The sequence below is a fragment of the Macrotis lagotis genome, chromosome 7 (assembly GCF_037893015.1).
Source record: "Macrotis lagotis isolate mMagLag1 chromosome 7, bilby.v1.9.chrom.fasta, whole genome shotgun sequence".
Lineage (NCBI taxonomy): Eukaryota > Metazoa > Chordata > Mammalia > Peramelemorphia > Peramelidae > Macrotis > Macrotis lagotis.
In genome coordinates, this window is record NC_133664.1 from 199,516,255 (window position 1) to 199,530,625 (window position 14,371).

A 14,371-nucleotide genomic window follows, 5' to 3' on the forward strand; every position below is an offset into this window, starting at 1 on the left:
TCAAGATCACTCCTCCTTACCTAATATACAAATGAGTAAACTGAGTCACAAAGATTTGGGGGAGGGTTGAGTGATTTTTCCCAGAGTTTGCATTTGATAGAGGAGGAACTTGAAATTTGATCTTCCTCATACTCGGGCTACTTCCCTGTCCTGTCCCTTTGAAAGTCATTAATTTCCTGATATAATATGTTCCTATGCATTTATTTAATCTGACTAAAAAAATTAAAAATTTTTTACCTATATCTTTGAACAATCAGGAATACTAAATTTCCCTATTCCAAAAAGCATTTAGCAGTCTTGATTTCTAAAGGCCTAAGTTTCCTCATCCACAAAATAGGAATATTAATAGCACCCTATCTCACAAAGTTGTTGTAAGGATCAAATGAAATCATTTATCAAGTATTTGCAAACTTCAAAATGCAATATAAATGTGAGCTATCATAGTAGGTCACATAACTTCTCTGGGAATCTGTTTTTTGACTTGACTGTCAAACAAAGAATGTCTATAGTTTTTATCCTCTATGATTACAAGCTTGTCCAATGAAAGAGTTATAATGATTCATATTTACTTGACTCTTTGATGTTCACAAAGCACTTTCCTCCAAGTGGCCCATTGAATTAGGGAGGTATTATTCTTATTTTATAAATGAGAAAACTGAGACAGTCCATAGTTAGTGTTAGAATTGGGACTTGAACTTGATCATTTTTTGACTCTAAGATAGGTATTCTTGTCACTCTGCCAGACTGCTTTCACCCTCTCAACACCTCTGTTTCTTTGGAAAAAAAATTGATCATGTTTCTCAGGCCAAGAAGAAAAGGAACACATTGTAAGGAAAAGAATATTGTCCTGACATTCAACAAGACTAGATTCGAATTTTGACCTTGACATAGATTAGCTACAGGACTCTGAACTGATCATAATCACTTCCATTTCATTTTAGTTTCCTGATTTTTAATGTAGATAATAACACATGTGCTACTTATTTCACAGGGCTGTTTGTGGGGAGAAAGTCTCTATAAAGGTGATTATTATTGTTATTCTTAGTTATGTTATTACCCTGACATGCTGCATGACCTTGTCTTAGTCACTTGCCTCTCTGGTTTAATCTTTTTGTAAACTCAGTAAGAGAGAAAAGAGTAATATTTGCCAACACACCAGAGGTGTTATATGATTGAGAGGGATAGTTTTTTTTTAAAGTACTTTGTGCTCTTGGGAAAAGATGGTGCTATGGAAACATATAGCATTATTCATGAAAGTTCATATTCAGTTTGCTATTTGTTGCATTTCCAAGTCTCTCCCTTCCTTTATCCTTTGGTAAGTCTTTCCCTCCATGTTGGTTTTGGATTCATCTTATCCCAATGGATTAACCTACGTGTTTCTAGTTTGTATTTCACTGAGTTATTTCCATGCTTCTAACCCCCTATGGCTGCCCCAGTCTGATTGGTCTGTCCACACAGATGTTTGCAACACCTTCCCATTGAGCATCATCTGTACATTTTAATTAATCTGCTGTTTTCTTCTCTCCCCTGCTTCCGGATCATTAATAAAGAGATTAACCAAAACCAGACCAATTCCCAGCAGACACACCACCGGGAAATCTCTCCCAACACACATAGTCTTGCCTTTTGTCAGGGCATCACATTTATGAAGTCCCATTAGCTAGTTTCCAGCTTTAAGAATTTATTCTCAAAGTAAAGCCAATTTGAATTAATTGTACAATTAACACCAGGAAGAAAAAAAAAACTTAGTTGGCTCTGTACAAAAGCCTAGATATATTCCTGACACATTCTTTTTTTGTGATGTGTTTAAATGTATGTATATAGATATGTGTGCATATAATACATATCTACCACTTTTCTAAACCTTGTGTTTAAAAACCTTGACAGAGAGCTATTCAAATAAATATTGGCACATAGGAAAAGCTTACTAAATATGATTGATTGATTGATTTTCTGTATAATTAAAACTCCTCAATTTTTCAGATGATCCTTCTACACCCTGTACTTTTTTGAGTTTGTATTTTCAACTTATGCAGCACTTTTACATTTATCCCTATTAAATTTCATCAGTTTTGGCCCATCATTTCAGCTTGTCATGATCTTTTTGGATCTGGAGTATATCATCCAACATGTTTAGCCATCCCTCTCAACTTGGTGTCATGTATAGATTTGACAAGCATTAATTCATCCAGGACATTGATAAAAAATGTTGAATGGCACACCACCAAGAACAGATCCTTAGGGCCCTCTACTAGAGACTCTCCTCCCCCTACAAGATTATTTCAACTAATGGACTCAATTTTTTGGATCCAGTCACTTATCCAGTTCAGTACTTACCTAAAAAATACTCTTATCCCATCCACATCTCTTTATCTTATTCACAATATACAATGAGAGACTTGTTTACCTCCATCTAACAAAGTATTCCACCACATCTATAGCATTACCCTGATCTATTAATCCTATAATTCTGTCAAAAAACCTTTAGGATAATATAGTACATCATGGTCCTGATAAAGCCATGCTAGCTGCAATTTCCCCTTTGCCTTTATACATGTTCATTAACCATCTCTTTAATAATGTTGACTTAAGGTTTTCTAATGACCCTTCTCCATTCAACATTGTTAAACCATTGTTCTGAAGTCATATCTATGCTCTAAATTTTTTTTCCAAAGGAATTGACCCTCCCAAATACAATTTAGTGGTATCCAAAGAATATTCATTTTGGAGTCAGAGTACCTGACTCAGAGTACATTATCTCCTGACTCTGCTCATACCATCTTCAGCAGCTCTGTATTTAACCACTTTGGACTTCCATTTCCTAGTTTATAAAATTAAAGGGATGGTTTCTTTGAGAAGATATGTCAAGTCTTACATAAAACTTCATACTTTTCTCAGTATTAAAAACTGTTCTTTGAATGCAATAGATACTTAAAGTTTGTTAAATGAATTAATTTATATGATGTATATTTAGAATCCTGTTAATATTGAGATGAAAAATGGCAAGTCTCATCCTTCAAGGAGCTCACAACCTAATGAAAAGAGAATGAGGCATGTACACAAATGAATATAATTCATTTAGATAATGTTCCAGTGCATAGGGAAAGGTCAGAGAGACCTGAGAGATTTAAAGAGGAAGAGTTTATTTCTAGTTGTAAGGCTTTGTGGAGGTGATGTCACCAGGACTGGATCTTGAAGGAGGAGAATTTCACTAAGTGGAAATTGGCTAGGGGAAGGTTCTATTCCAAATATTGAAGGACTGTCATTTGGAAAAAGGGATTGGTTTGGCTCTAGAGGACTGAACTAGATAGAAGTAGTTGGTAGAATATACAGAGAAGTCAATTTTGCCTCTGTGAGGATGAACTTGTTAACAATTAGTATCATCAAAAGAAGAATATGGGGAAGGTACCTACTAGAAGGGAGGCATTACCCCTTGGTGTGAATATTTTTACATATCAGAATTGGTGCTCAGAGATAGCTTGCCTCTGACTAGTTCCTCTCAACTCTGAGCCTTGATGATTCAAATTGTTGATATCTGAGGTCCATATATGATGGGACTTTCTTTATGGAGCAATGACTGAGGGCAGGATTGGTCTTCACCTTGTATACATTAATGAGAGTAAAGGTATAGTGCAGAAATACTAGCAGTGACTTGACTCCTTGAAATCATCTAGTGACCTGAGCTTGGAGTTTGCCCCAACTTCTGTGCAATTATAATTCTATCTTTGAACTAAATACTAGTATAGCATTTGGAAATAAACTCAGTGGAATTTGATAAAACTAAAGACAAGCCAAATGAGAATTCTTTTTATGTGTTCTTGAACCTCCTTTCTGCCTTCTCCCTTCCTGTGATTAGCTGAGATTCTAGTCCATTGAATTGAATTTAGAGATTTAGGTGTTATAGTTTGGACTCAAAAGATATAATTGTTCAAGAGTCCTTTAGAAGTGAATTTTAACCCAAAGGTTATGTCCTAACTTTCTCAAAATCACAAGTCACATTTTTATGGCAGCACACTTTCCTCACAACACTGTAACAGATAGTATAGCTTTTATTGTGCTCATTTTACAAATGGGAAAACAGAGACTCAGGGGTAAATGGGTTCCCCAAAATCACACTGCCAAGAACTAGAAAAACTAGAACTCACACCCAAATCACACCCAAATTGGTCTCAAGATCAATATTAATATTTTTAATGATATATCCAGAAGGTATGTTCCAAATTTTTACCACATTAGACCCCTTTCTCTTTATTCTATCTTAACTGCTCTTTCAGGAAATATTCATATATAGAATAAGCTAAGGAGGGATCAAAAATTGCTCTTTGGTGGGGTATTCCAAAAAGAGGTTATACCTTATTGGAGTGTTGTTAAAAAACACTATGTGTAGGAAAATACTCCAGTACGGAAAGAGTAACATGAGCATTGGTCAAGTGCTTAGAAAACCAAAGCAAAGGAAGTGGGCACTGGGGAGAGTATTGTAAAGAGATTTTACTAGGGTCTTTAATGGGTCTTTATGTAATAATAGCCAAGAAACCTTGGGCAATATTTTTTTTCAAGGCAAATGGGGTTAAGTGGCTTGCCCAAGGCCACACAGCTAGGTAATTATTGTCTGAGACTGGATTTGAACCCAGGTACTCCTGACTCCAAGGCCTGTGCTTTATCCACTACACCACCTAGCTGCCCCTGGGCAATATTTTTTAACTCCACGTGAGAAAAAGGCAAGGTTTTTCAACCTTCACAAACCAGCCTTCCTAGCCAGTATTTCCCTCCCTAAGTTATCTTAGTAAAGGTTACCTTGGGGAACTGCCTAATAATCTTCAGGGATAACCCCTCCCTTGAAGAAGCAGTGAGTATGTGAAAAAATTGGAGAATTCAGAAATTGTAAACAAAACATGCAGGTATCTTTTAAAACCCAATTCAATGGCTACTTGCTCCACAGAGCTTTCCACTTCCCACACCCAGCCCCTGGAGAATTAGTCACCAAGCAAATATATTACTATGTACTCTGTGTGTTTATGTGTGAGTGTAAGGACTTGGCTACTCCCATTCCAGGCTGTATTTACCTCAAAAAATATTTTCTACATCCTTGGCTCAAAATACTCTCCATATTCTTAAACTCAAATTGAATTACAGAACATTGTATTGTACAAGGCTTCAGATATGAGACTCCTGATTAGATTACTGATCCTAGGCTCTTTTCATCAGTGACATTTATCAGGCAAAGACCTTTGTCATTTCATGAGGTCTCTGGGTTCAAGGCCCTATCCTTAGTATTTACTAATGATATGACTTCGGGAAGGTCATTTTAACTTTCCTGAGTCACAGTTTCCTTATCAATAAAATGAAGGAATTAGACTCCATGATTTCTGAAGTTGTTCTAATATAACACTTCTGTCATTTCTGACTATTAGCAGAAACAGAAAAGTTTAACAAGGTATTTTATCTTGGATTTGCCTCTGCCACAAATTTATTAGATAATTTTGGATAAGTCATGTCGCCTCAACCAGGTGGCATGTTAGACCCAGGAAGACCTGAATTTAAATTTGACCTCAGATATTTAGTAGTTGTGATATCTTGTGAAAGTTATTTAGGTTTGGGGGCAGCTAGATGGTGCAGTGGATAGAGCACCGGCCGTGCAGTAGTTAGGAGTACCTGAGTTCAAATCCGGCCTCAGACACTTAATAATTACCTAGCTGTGTGGCCTTGGGCAAGCCACTTAACCCCCATTGCCTTGCAAAAACTAAAAAAAAAGTTATTTAGGTTATGCTTCAGGTTCCTTGTCTATAAAATGGAAATAATAATAGTATCTCCCTCACTGGGTTATTTTGTAAATCAAATGAGTAAATATTTCTAAAGTGCTTAGCATGGACCCTGTCACATAGTTTTGTCATTGTTCAGTAATTTCAGTGATGTTCAACTCTGCATGACCCCACTTGGAGTTTTTTGGCTAAGATGCTGGAGTGGTTTGCCATTTCCTTCTCCACTTCATTTTATAGGTGAAAAAAGTGACACAGAGAGGATTAAGGGACTTTGCCAACATCACACAGCTCATAAGTTTCTGAGCACATCTTTGAACTCAGGTCTTCCTGACTCCAGACTCAGCAATCAATATACACTGTGCCATCTCGCTGCCCACATAGGTGTTTCCCCTGCCTTGTAAATGTTTGGGCATCCTTGCCACAAAAGGAGTGGACCAAAGATTTAAGGCTCCTTCCCACTGGATTCTTTATAATATTTCTACAATGTTTCCAGTTTCTCCAATTGGCACCATTCTTAAGTTCTCTATTTGGGAAAAAGAAAAAAAAATCCAGATTGTTAGGAATCTATGGGAAACTTGCTGTCTTAATTCAAGAAATCTTGAGAAGAGTTCACAAATATTGGTTTGCCAATTAAATGGTACCCAAACAACTACCAAATTAATGTATTATAATTTTTTTCCTGTTTAAAATTAGGTATAATATGGGCCTGAAGAAAAGGAATATGCACATATGTATGAGCACTCTCTGTCTCATTCTCTTTGCCTTGTCTTTTTTTCCTTCTCTTTCTCTCTCCCTCTCCCTCTCCCTCTCCCTCTCCCTCTCCCTCTCCCCTTCTCTTGATCTGTGAAATATTTCAATCCCGTAATCCTGGCAAAAATTTCTTTCAGGGGTGGCTAGGTGGCGTAGTGGATAAAGCACGGGCTTTGGAGTCAGGAGTACCTGGGTTCAAATCTGGTCTCAGACACTTAATAATTGCCTAGCTGTGTGGCCTTGGGCAAGCCACTTAACCCCATTTGCCTTGCAAAAACCTAAAAAAAAAATTCTTTCAGCTACTGCATAAATATGATGGTGAGTTAGTGGTGTGATATAATGGCTAAAACTCTACCTCAAAAGGTAGGGAACTGGCACACTGATTTGTAGATTGCTGTTACTTATGGGGGGAGGATTTGTATTCTTATAGAAATCTCTTTAAAAACAAGCAAACTTTTTTTTCTCTCCTTCACTGTCTCAATATTTTTCTAGTTCCAAACTATCAACATTGAAACTTAAAATCATTTTTGTGTATTAATTTTAAATATTTCTTCCTTGCATTTTCCAGTTCAAATGACTTCCTTTATCCCTCATGACCAAATGAAGATATTGATTTATTTAAAAAATAAAATTAAAATTAAATAACTTATCCTCTAATAAATGCTACTTGTCATCTCCTATGTTCATTTATTCCTTCATCAAATAATTATTAAACATTTATTATGGTCAATAGGTAAACACAGCAGAGGATGCAAAAGTTTATAGAAATCAGTTTTTTTGCCATCAGGGAGCTCCCTGTTAAGTTAGACAGTGCTTTAAGGTTTATAAACCTTCTTGTTACAGCAATTCTCTGAGGTGGGTAATATAATTGTTTTTAACAATTTAAAAGAGAGAAACTGAGACAAAAAAGTTAAGAGGCTTATTCACCTTTGTATCAGAGCCAGGATTCAAACTCATATTTTGTGGATCTAGAACCAGTTTGTCTCTCAGTCTCTCCCTCTCCGTCCCCTTCTGACTCTCCTCCTCTCTTTACATCTCACTGGTTATAGACAAAATACCTATGGAATGAGACAAAATGAGGTAAATGTATAAAATATAGAAACCAAGGTTCATGGTTTTTACAATAGAGCTCACCATCATGTGAGGGAATCACAAAAAATTTCATGGTAGTAATGTGGATCTAGAATAAAGGGTAAGATTTCAGAAATGTTGGGAGTAGGTAGACAGGAAAAAGAAAATATTGTGCCCCTTGTTTCTGTTGAGCAGGGCTTGTTGTGATTCATAATACTTTTCATCTTCATATACATTTCAGGCCTTTTTTTTCCCAATTGACCCACATCATGGAAAACATCTTCCCTTCAATGTACTATCCCTCATCCCCTCCCTCCTTTAATTGTAGCTCAAACCTACCTCCTCCCTGAAGCTTTCCCTGATTCATTGTTTCCATTCTCTATCTCAATAGTACCATATGGGGCAGGTAACCACTAGCAACCCAGTGTTACAATCACCTTTCTCTTATAATTACTGTATTTATGTGTATGACATCTGTTGTTTGTATTGTCTTTCCCGTTAGCCTATATGAGATTGAACCTTGTGTATTCTTTATTACATATTCAAAGCATTTAGCAAAGTAACCATAAAATTTGGCAGATTTTCTGTACATTTGTGCTCCTAGACTCTCTGTCTAGGATGACTTATTTAGTTGTAATCCTGTCTGAAAGCAGGATGGATAAAATGACCTCTCCAGATCAACCCTCTTATGTCAGGCTAGAATTCTCAGACCCCATCTCAGATATGTCCTTGCTTTACCTGTTGAGTTTCATAAACATCTTTGAAAGTCCTACTTAAGGATCACTCTTCCAAGAGACTTTCTAAGTTTTCCCCTGATCATAACAGTATTTTCTCTAGCACACCTCATAAAATATTTTTCTCCTATGCCTTTAATGCAGCCTCTTAACTTTTTTTGATTCTCAGTTTCTCTCTTTTAAATTGCTAAAAAAAGGAAGGAATTCTAACTATATCAGATCTTAAACTATATATATTATAGAGCAGCAATCATCAGAGAACTGCTGTAGCAACAGGGTTTTATAAACCTTAAAGCATTGTCTAACTTAACAGGGAGCTCCCTGATGGAAAATGAACTGATTTCTATAAACTTTTGCGTCCTTTTAAACATTCCCCCCACCGAGAATACTTTAAGTTCTGTGAGATTAAACATTAAATTATCCTGAGGCCCTAATGCCTTGCAGTGCATACAGTAGGCCTTAAATAGATGTCTGTTAAATGAATGAATTTATGACTCTCTGAGTTGAACCTAGCAAGCAAAATGATAAGGTTAGTGAGGGTTAAGTTGAAGTGTGCAGAACACTGTTTAGCAAGACCTTCTGCCACAAATGGAAGAGTGAATATGCATTCAGGACACTAAAAGTGACAAAAATGTTGGAAGGTTTTCATTTTTTGCTTCTTGTTTGTATCACCATTTTGATCATGTGTCTATATATTCCAGAGTGATATAAGAAGGAACAAGAAGAATAGCTTCTTGCTTCCATTTTCTTATAGAAAAATTAAGTGGGGGAGATAGACTTGGAGTAAGGGGCATTATCTTTTTGTCAAAGGGAATTAGACCAGAAAAGTAGGGTTCTGGTGCCAACTTTGCCATTAGAACATTTTTCTTGAGATTATCTGAACTTGCCACTCTTCAGTTTTCAGTATGATTTTGTTTAATTAATTGAAATTTGGTTTTCCTTCTCTCCCTCCCAGCTTCCCAAAGTAGATAATAAAAATCTATCCATCCCAACCCCTACAAATATGCTATAGTATCATAGGATTTGAACTTTATAGTGTCATAAATTACTTAGTTCCAACTTTCTAATGAAGGGAGAAGGGGAAGGAACAAACCTTTATTAAGTACCTACTATTTATCAGACACTATGCTAATAAACATTTTATAAATATTATTTCACTTGAAGAAAGTCAGGGCAAGACTGGGAATGTGAGTTATGCAAAATTGCACAGGTGGTAAATGGCAGCCAGGATTGGATCTCCAGATCTTCTAACTCCAGATGCAAAAGGACTGATGACACTCAGAGCTATTGAAGTGAGAAAAGATTTTAATGTTTCAAGTCGTTATCAAGATGGTTTTTAGAAAAGTTTCATAGAAATTGGAAATGGGGGATGAATGAGATGACTTTGGGAAACATTTCTAGCCTTAAAAGCCAAGTCATTTAAAATGCTTGCTTGGTACAACAGTACCTTTGGACCCATCACACTAAGGCACTATAGACCCCATTAATCCTTGTGTTTTCCTTTTTCAGATCTTACAGGTGAACAAGGTGATGTCCATCTTGTTTTATGTGATATTTCTCACTTATCTCCGTGGCATCCAAGCTAACAACATGGAGCAGAGGAGTGTGCCAGAAGATTCACTAAATTCACTCATCATCAAATTGATACAGGCAGACATTTTGAAAAACAAGCTCTCCAAGCAGATGGTAGATGTTAAGGAAAACTACCAGAGCACCCTGCCAAAAGCCTCCCAGGGTCCAGAGGGGGGCGATTCCTTGAAATCAGACTTTCAGCCAATGATTGCAATGGATACAGAATTGTTACGCCAACAGAGACGCTACAACTCTCCCCGGGTCCTGTTAAGTGATAGCACCCCTTTGGAACCTCCACCTTTGTACCTTATGGAGGATTTTGTGGGTAACCCAGTGGTGGTAAACAGAACTTCTCGACGAAAAAGGTATGCTGAGCACAAGAGTCATCGTGGAGAGTATTCTGTGTGTGACAGTGAGAGTTTATGGGTGACAGACAAGTCATCTGCCATCGACATTCGGGGACACCAGGTAACTGTGCTAGGGGAGATCAAAACCGGCAACTCTCCTGTCAAACAGTATTTTTATGAAACCAGATGTAAAGAAGCCAGACCTGTCAAAAACGGCTGCAGGGGAATTGATGACAAACACTGGAATTCTCAGTGCAAAACTTCGCAGACCTATGTCCGAGCACTGACTTCAGAGAACAACAAACTTGTGGGCTGGAGATGGATAAGGATAGACACATCCTGTGTTTGTGCTTTGTCTAGGAAAATCGGAAGAACATAAGTTGTCATCTCTCCCCATATATAAATTATTACATTAAATTATATGATATGCATGTAGCATATAAATGTTTATATTGTTTTTATATATTATAAGTTGACCTTTATTTATTAAACTTCAGCGACTCTATAGTATATAATCTTTTCTCCCCAATAAAATCAGTGTGCTTGTCTCCCTTCAGGCCTCTATCATCTGTTAGATTGTGTTTTGTGCTCTTGCTCTTTCAGTAGCCTCTCTGTAAAATCTGTGTACACCAGTATTTTGCATTCAGTATTGTCAATGCCATGACTGTCATTTTAGTAAACATGTTAAAATCGAATGATTTCAGAGTTGTGTATAAACACATTTATACCCCATATATACTTTTTTCATGTTTAATTAAAAGAACTGTTATCTTCTCCAGTGAAAGTGATGATGCCCTTTGACCTCCAAAGAAAAACTTCCATTTCAACTCTCAAGTTTACTGTCAAAGTCATGTTTTCATTTATGTGCTGTGTCAATTTCGCCAGGTAGAAGTAAATTTTCTTCTGTGTCATGACCCTGGGACCACAACAGTCAACCTAGCAATTTTAGTTTTAGGAGTTTCTTCTGAGCACAATTGTGTTGTTATTGTTGGTTTTGTTTTGTGCCTGGTCTTCATGTTTTTGTTTCCTTTTAGAGTCTTAGGGGGAAAAATTAAACTGTTTTTGACAGACCTTTTATTTTTGTGGCTATTAGGAAGCAAGGCAAAGTGGTTTATGGATATAATATGTAAAAGATAATTTAATCATAAAATATTTATTTGTGATTAGCTGACTTCTACTATGTTGCTCTCTTTTCTGTTCAACCTTGCAATCATTTAGTAAGCATCTACTTTTGTAATAGGCACTGTGAATCCAAAGAAAATAATGGAAGAAGAATGTAAGGTACTTACATTCTATTGGGGAGAACTAAAATGTTCACACAGAAGTAGACATAAAAAATATACACATCCCCTTCCTTCTCAGTATCTGTAGTCTTTGGCCACCTCCATGTATAGTTAACTTCTCCTTTGAGAACTCGGGGTATTTGCTCAGAAGTTAGAAGTTAGACAGGCCTTTAAGGTATAGTATGGATCTGTGCCCTGCTCAGCTTAGGAAGCAAATAATGAGGTGAGAATAACACTGATAGTCACTTAACAGATTTTGGGGAAAGAAAACATACATGGAGCTGGTAAAAAATTCTAGGTATTTCACTTCCAGATCATGAAATTATGCTCCATTTTCTGTTTGAAGGTGTGACTAGAATTGGCGGTTCTTGGGAGTTTTCCAATCTACCTGTGGATGGAGAATTATAAAGGGCATAACTCTCTGTGTATCAAACAGGAAGTAGGCTTGCTATTTCCCATATCTTTCCTTGTGTTATATCTATATACATATCTATATATATATATATATATATACATATATATATATATGTGTATATATATGTATATATATATATATTTGAGGTTGTTTCAATTAAAGTCTTTTTCATGATATAAAGATGGTCCTGGGTTCACAAAAGCTCTTGCAAAGAGTACAAGCTCTCTTAAGTTCTTGCTAGAGAGAAAAGCTTCAAGTATGTGTCCAGTAGGTTTACTTCTAAGGACCAGGTTGACTAACTTCATGAAGACTCATCACCAAAGATTGACTACCAGTGATAATTTGATTGGGGGCTGGTGGCAGAGCACATCATGAAGAGTCTGCTAAAGTATGGAACAGTTGTGATTTGTAACACACCAAGAGCATCAGAGGTCCTTGGATTAACTCTTAAAGTAAACAATTTAAAGTATCTAATTTGCCATCCATACACAAGCAGTGTGTGCTACACTTGGGCTATTTATAGCATATGGCAATGTAACGTACTGTTTGATATGAATCTTTTAAAATTGGTTTGGAATGTAGCTTTGACATGGAGAATTTCAAGTGCACCCTCCTCCTACCACCTGGATAGTCTAAAATAGTACATGCTGGACCTCATTTGCTCTTCCTGTATCACCCTTCACCCTCCACCTTCCCACCCCTTCCCCTACCCTATTTGGTAGCAGTACTTTTCAGGATTAGGATTAAGGTTCCAAGAGGAAAAAACAGATGGTATAGTTCATTCATGTGAAAAACTTTTGTAATTATTAAAAAAACACATGAAGAGGCATAAAAGGCAACAAAAGCAGAGTAGAGATCTGAATTGATATTCTTGGTGTTGACCAAAGCTATGTTTGAAGGTTTGTATTGTGAGGAGTGAACAAAGGAGTATAGGGTCTTTAGTATCAAGATTTGCAAGGATAGGCTTTTACTTGGGTTTTTAGCTGGAGACAGCCTATGTTTTTGAATATTTGCTTCAGCCCAATGAATGGGAACCTGTCTTTTCTTAGGCAGCCTTGGAATTTAAGATTCATTCTTTGGGCATGAATTGTTGAAAGTTATAGATTTGTGATCTTGTTTAGGTCAGGTGTCTACATGCCAGCAGTATCCTGAACAAGTTTTAAAAAGAAGGGCATTTGACATTTCCCTCTGAGGCCACCTCTGCCTTTAAAACATCAACCCATTAACTAGCATTTCAACCATATCCCCACCAACATTTCTACCACTCAGCATAGATGGGAGGCAAAGCAGAGCAATGGCATGACAGGGTAGTCAAGAGATGAGAGAGGAAATGTCTCTGTCTAACTTGGACCTTTTCATATTCTATACCTAAATATATGTATAAAGATTCTCTTGGGCCCTGCCTGCTCAGACACTTACTTAATACCCAAACAGAACTCAGACTCTGTAAAACCTTTCCCTGGCAGCAATTGCCATAGTGGGGAAGGGTGTGGATATCTTAAACTCAGCATATCCAAAACCCTCCCTTATTTCTAACTTTTCCATTACTGTTAAGAGTTCTACTGTCCTCCCAGTTATCCATGCTTACAACTCAAGTGCCATTCTCAAAGCCTTACTCTTGATTCCCTTTTTTCCGGTCAGTTGCCAAGATTACTGTTTCTCCCTTCATAACTTCTCTGTTATGCCTCCTCTTCTCTAACTCTTACCACCCTAAATTATTATACCTTCATCAGTCCTTTGCAGTAGTCCATTGCTTGGTGTCCCTGCCATAAGTCTCTTCTGCATTCTGGTCTATTCTCTTCTCAGCTGTCATTTATTCTCCTAAAGTGTGGGGCTGACCACATCATCCCCCTTCTCTATACAGTAAACTCCAGGTGCTCCCTATTACCTTCAAGATTAAGATTAAATATAAAATCATGTTTGGCTTTTGAAGTCTTTTATAACTGAGTTCCTTCTAACTTTTATAATCTTCTTGCACCTTACTCACTTCACCATACTTTTTGATCCAGTGAATGGCATCTTTGCAGTTCCTCAAAAACAATAATTCACATCCTAAACATTTTCATGGCTTGTGCCTCATTCCTAGAACTCTTCTTCCCTCTTCTCTGCCTCCTGGTTTCCTTTAAGTCTCAACTGAAAATTCTACCTTCTTTTAGAAGCCTTTCCTGGTCTTCCATAACCTGAATTTCTTCCCTCTGTGACTACATACAAGTTATCCTGTATATATATCTTGTTTTGTACATAGATGTCTGCATGTTGTCTTCCCCATTAGAGTGTGAGCTCCTTAAGAGCAGGGACTGTTTTTTACCTTTCTTTGTATCCCTGGCGCTTAACATAGTGCCTGTTACACAGTAGGCACTTAATAAATGCTTCTTAACTAACTTGACTTGTATATTTCCCACCAAGATGAGAGTTTGAACCTGTGTGATGGCTATATAAT

At 37.0% G+C, this 14,371-nt stretch overlaps 1 protein-coding gene across 5 annotated transcripts in view; it reads left to right on the plus strand.

Annotated features, from left to right (window-relative positions):
* NTF3 (neurotrophin 3) overlaps positions 1 to 11,982 on the plus strand; it is a 136,256-nt gene extending 124,274 nt beyond the window's left edge. For all 5 annotated transcript variants that reach the window (XM_074194424.1, XM_074194423.1, XM_074194425.1 and 2 more), the window contains one exon: positions 9,824 to 11,982. In XM_074194424.1, the coding sequence (XP_074050525.1) occupies positions 9,845 to 10,612 (768 nt within the window). In that variant the 5' untranslated portion in view covers positions 9,824 to 9,844 and the 3' untranslated portion in view covers positions 10,613 to 11,982. The remainder of the gene's footprint in view (positions 1 to 9,823) is intronic.
* Positions 11,983 to 14,371: the final 2,389 nt, after the last annotated feature.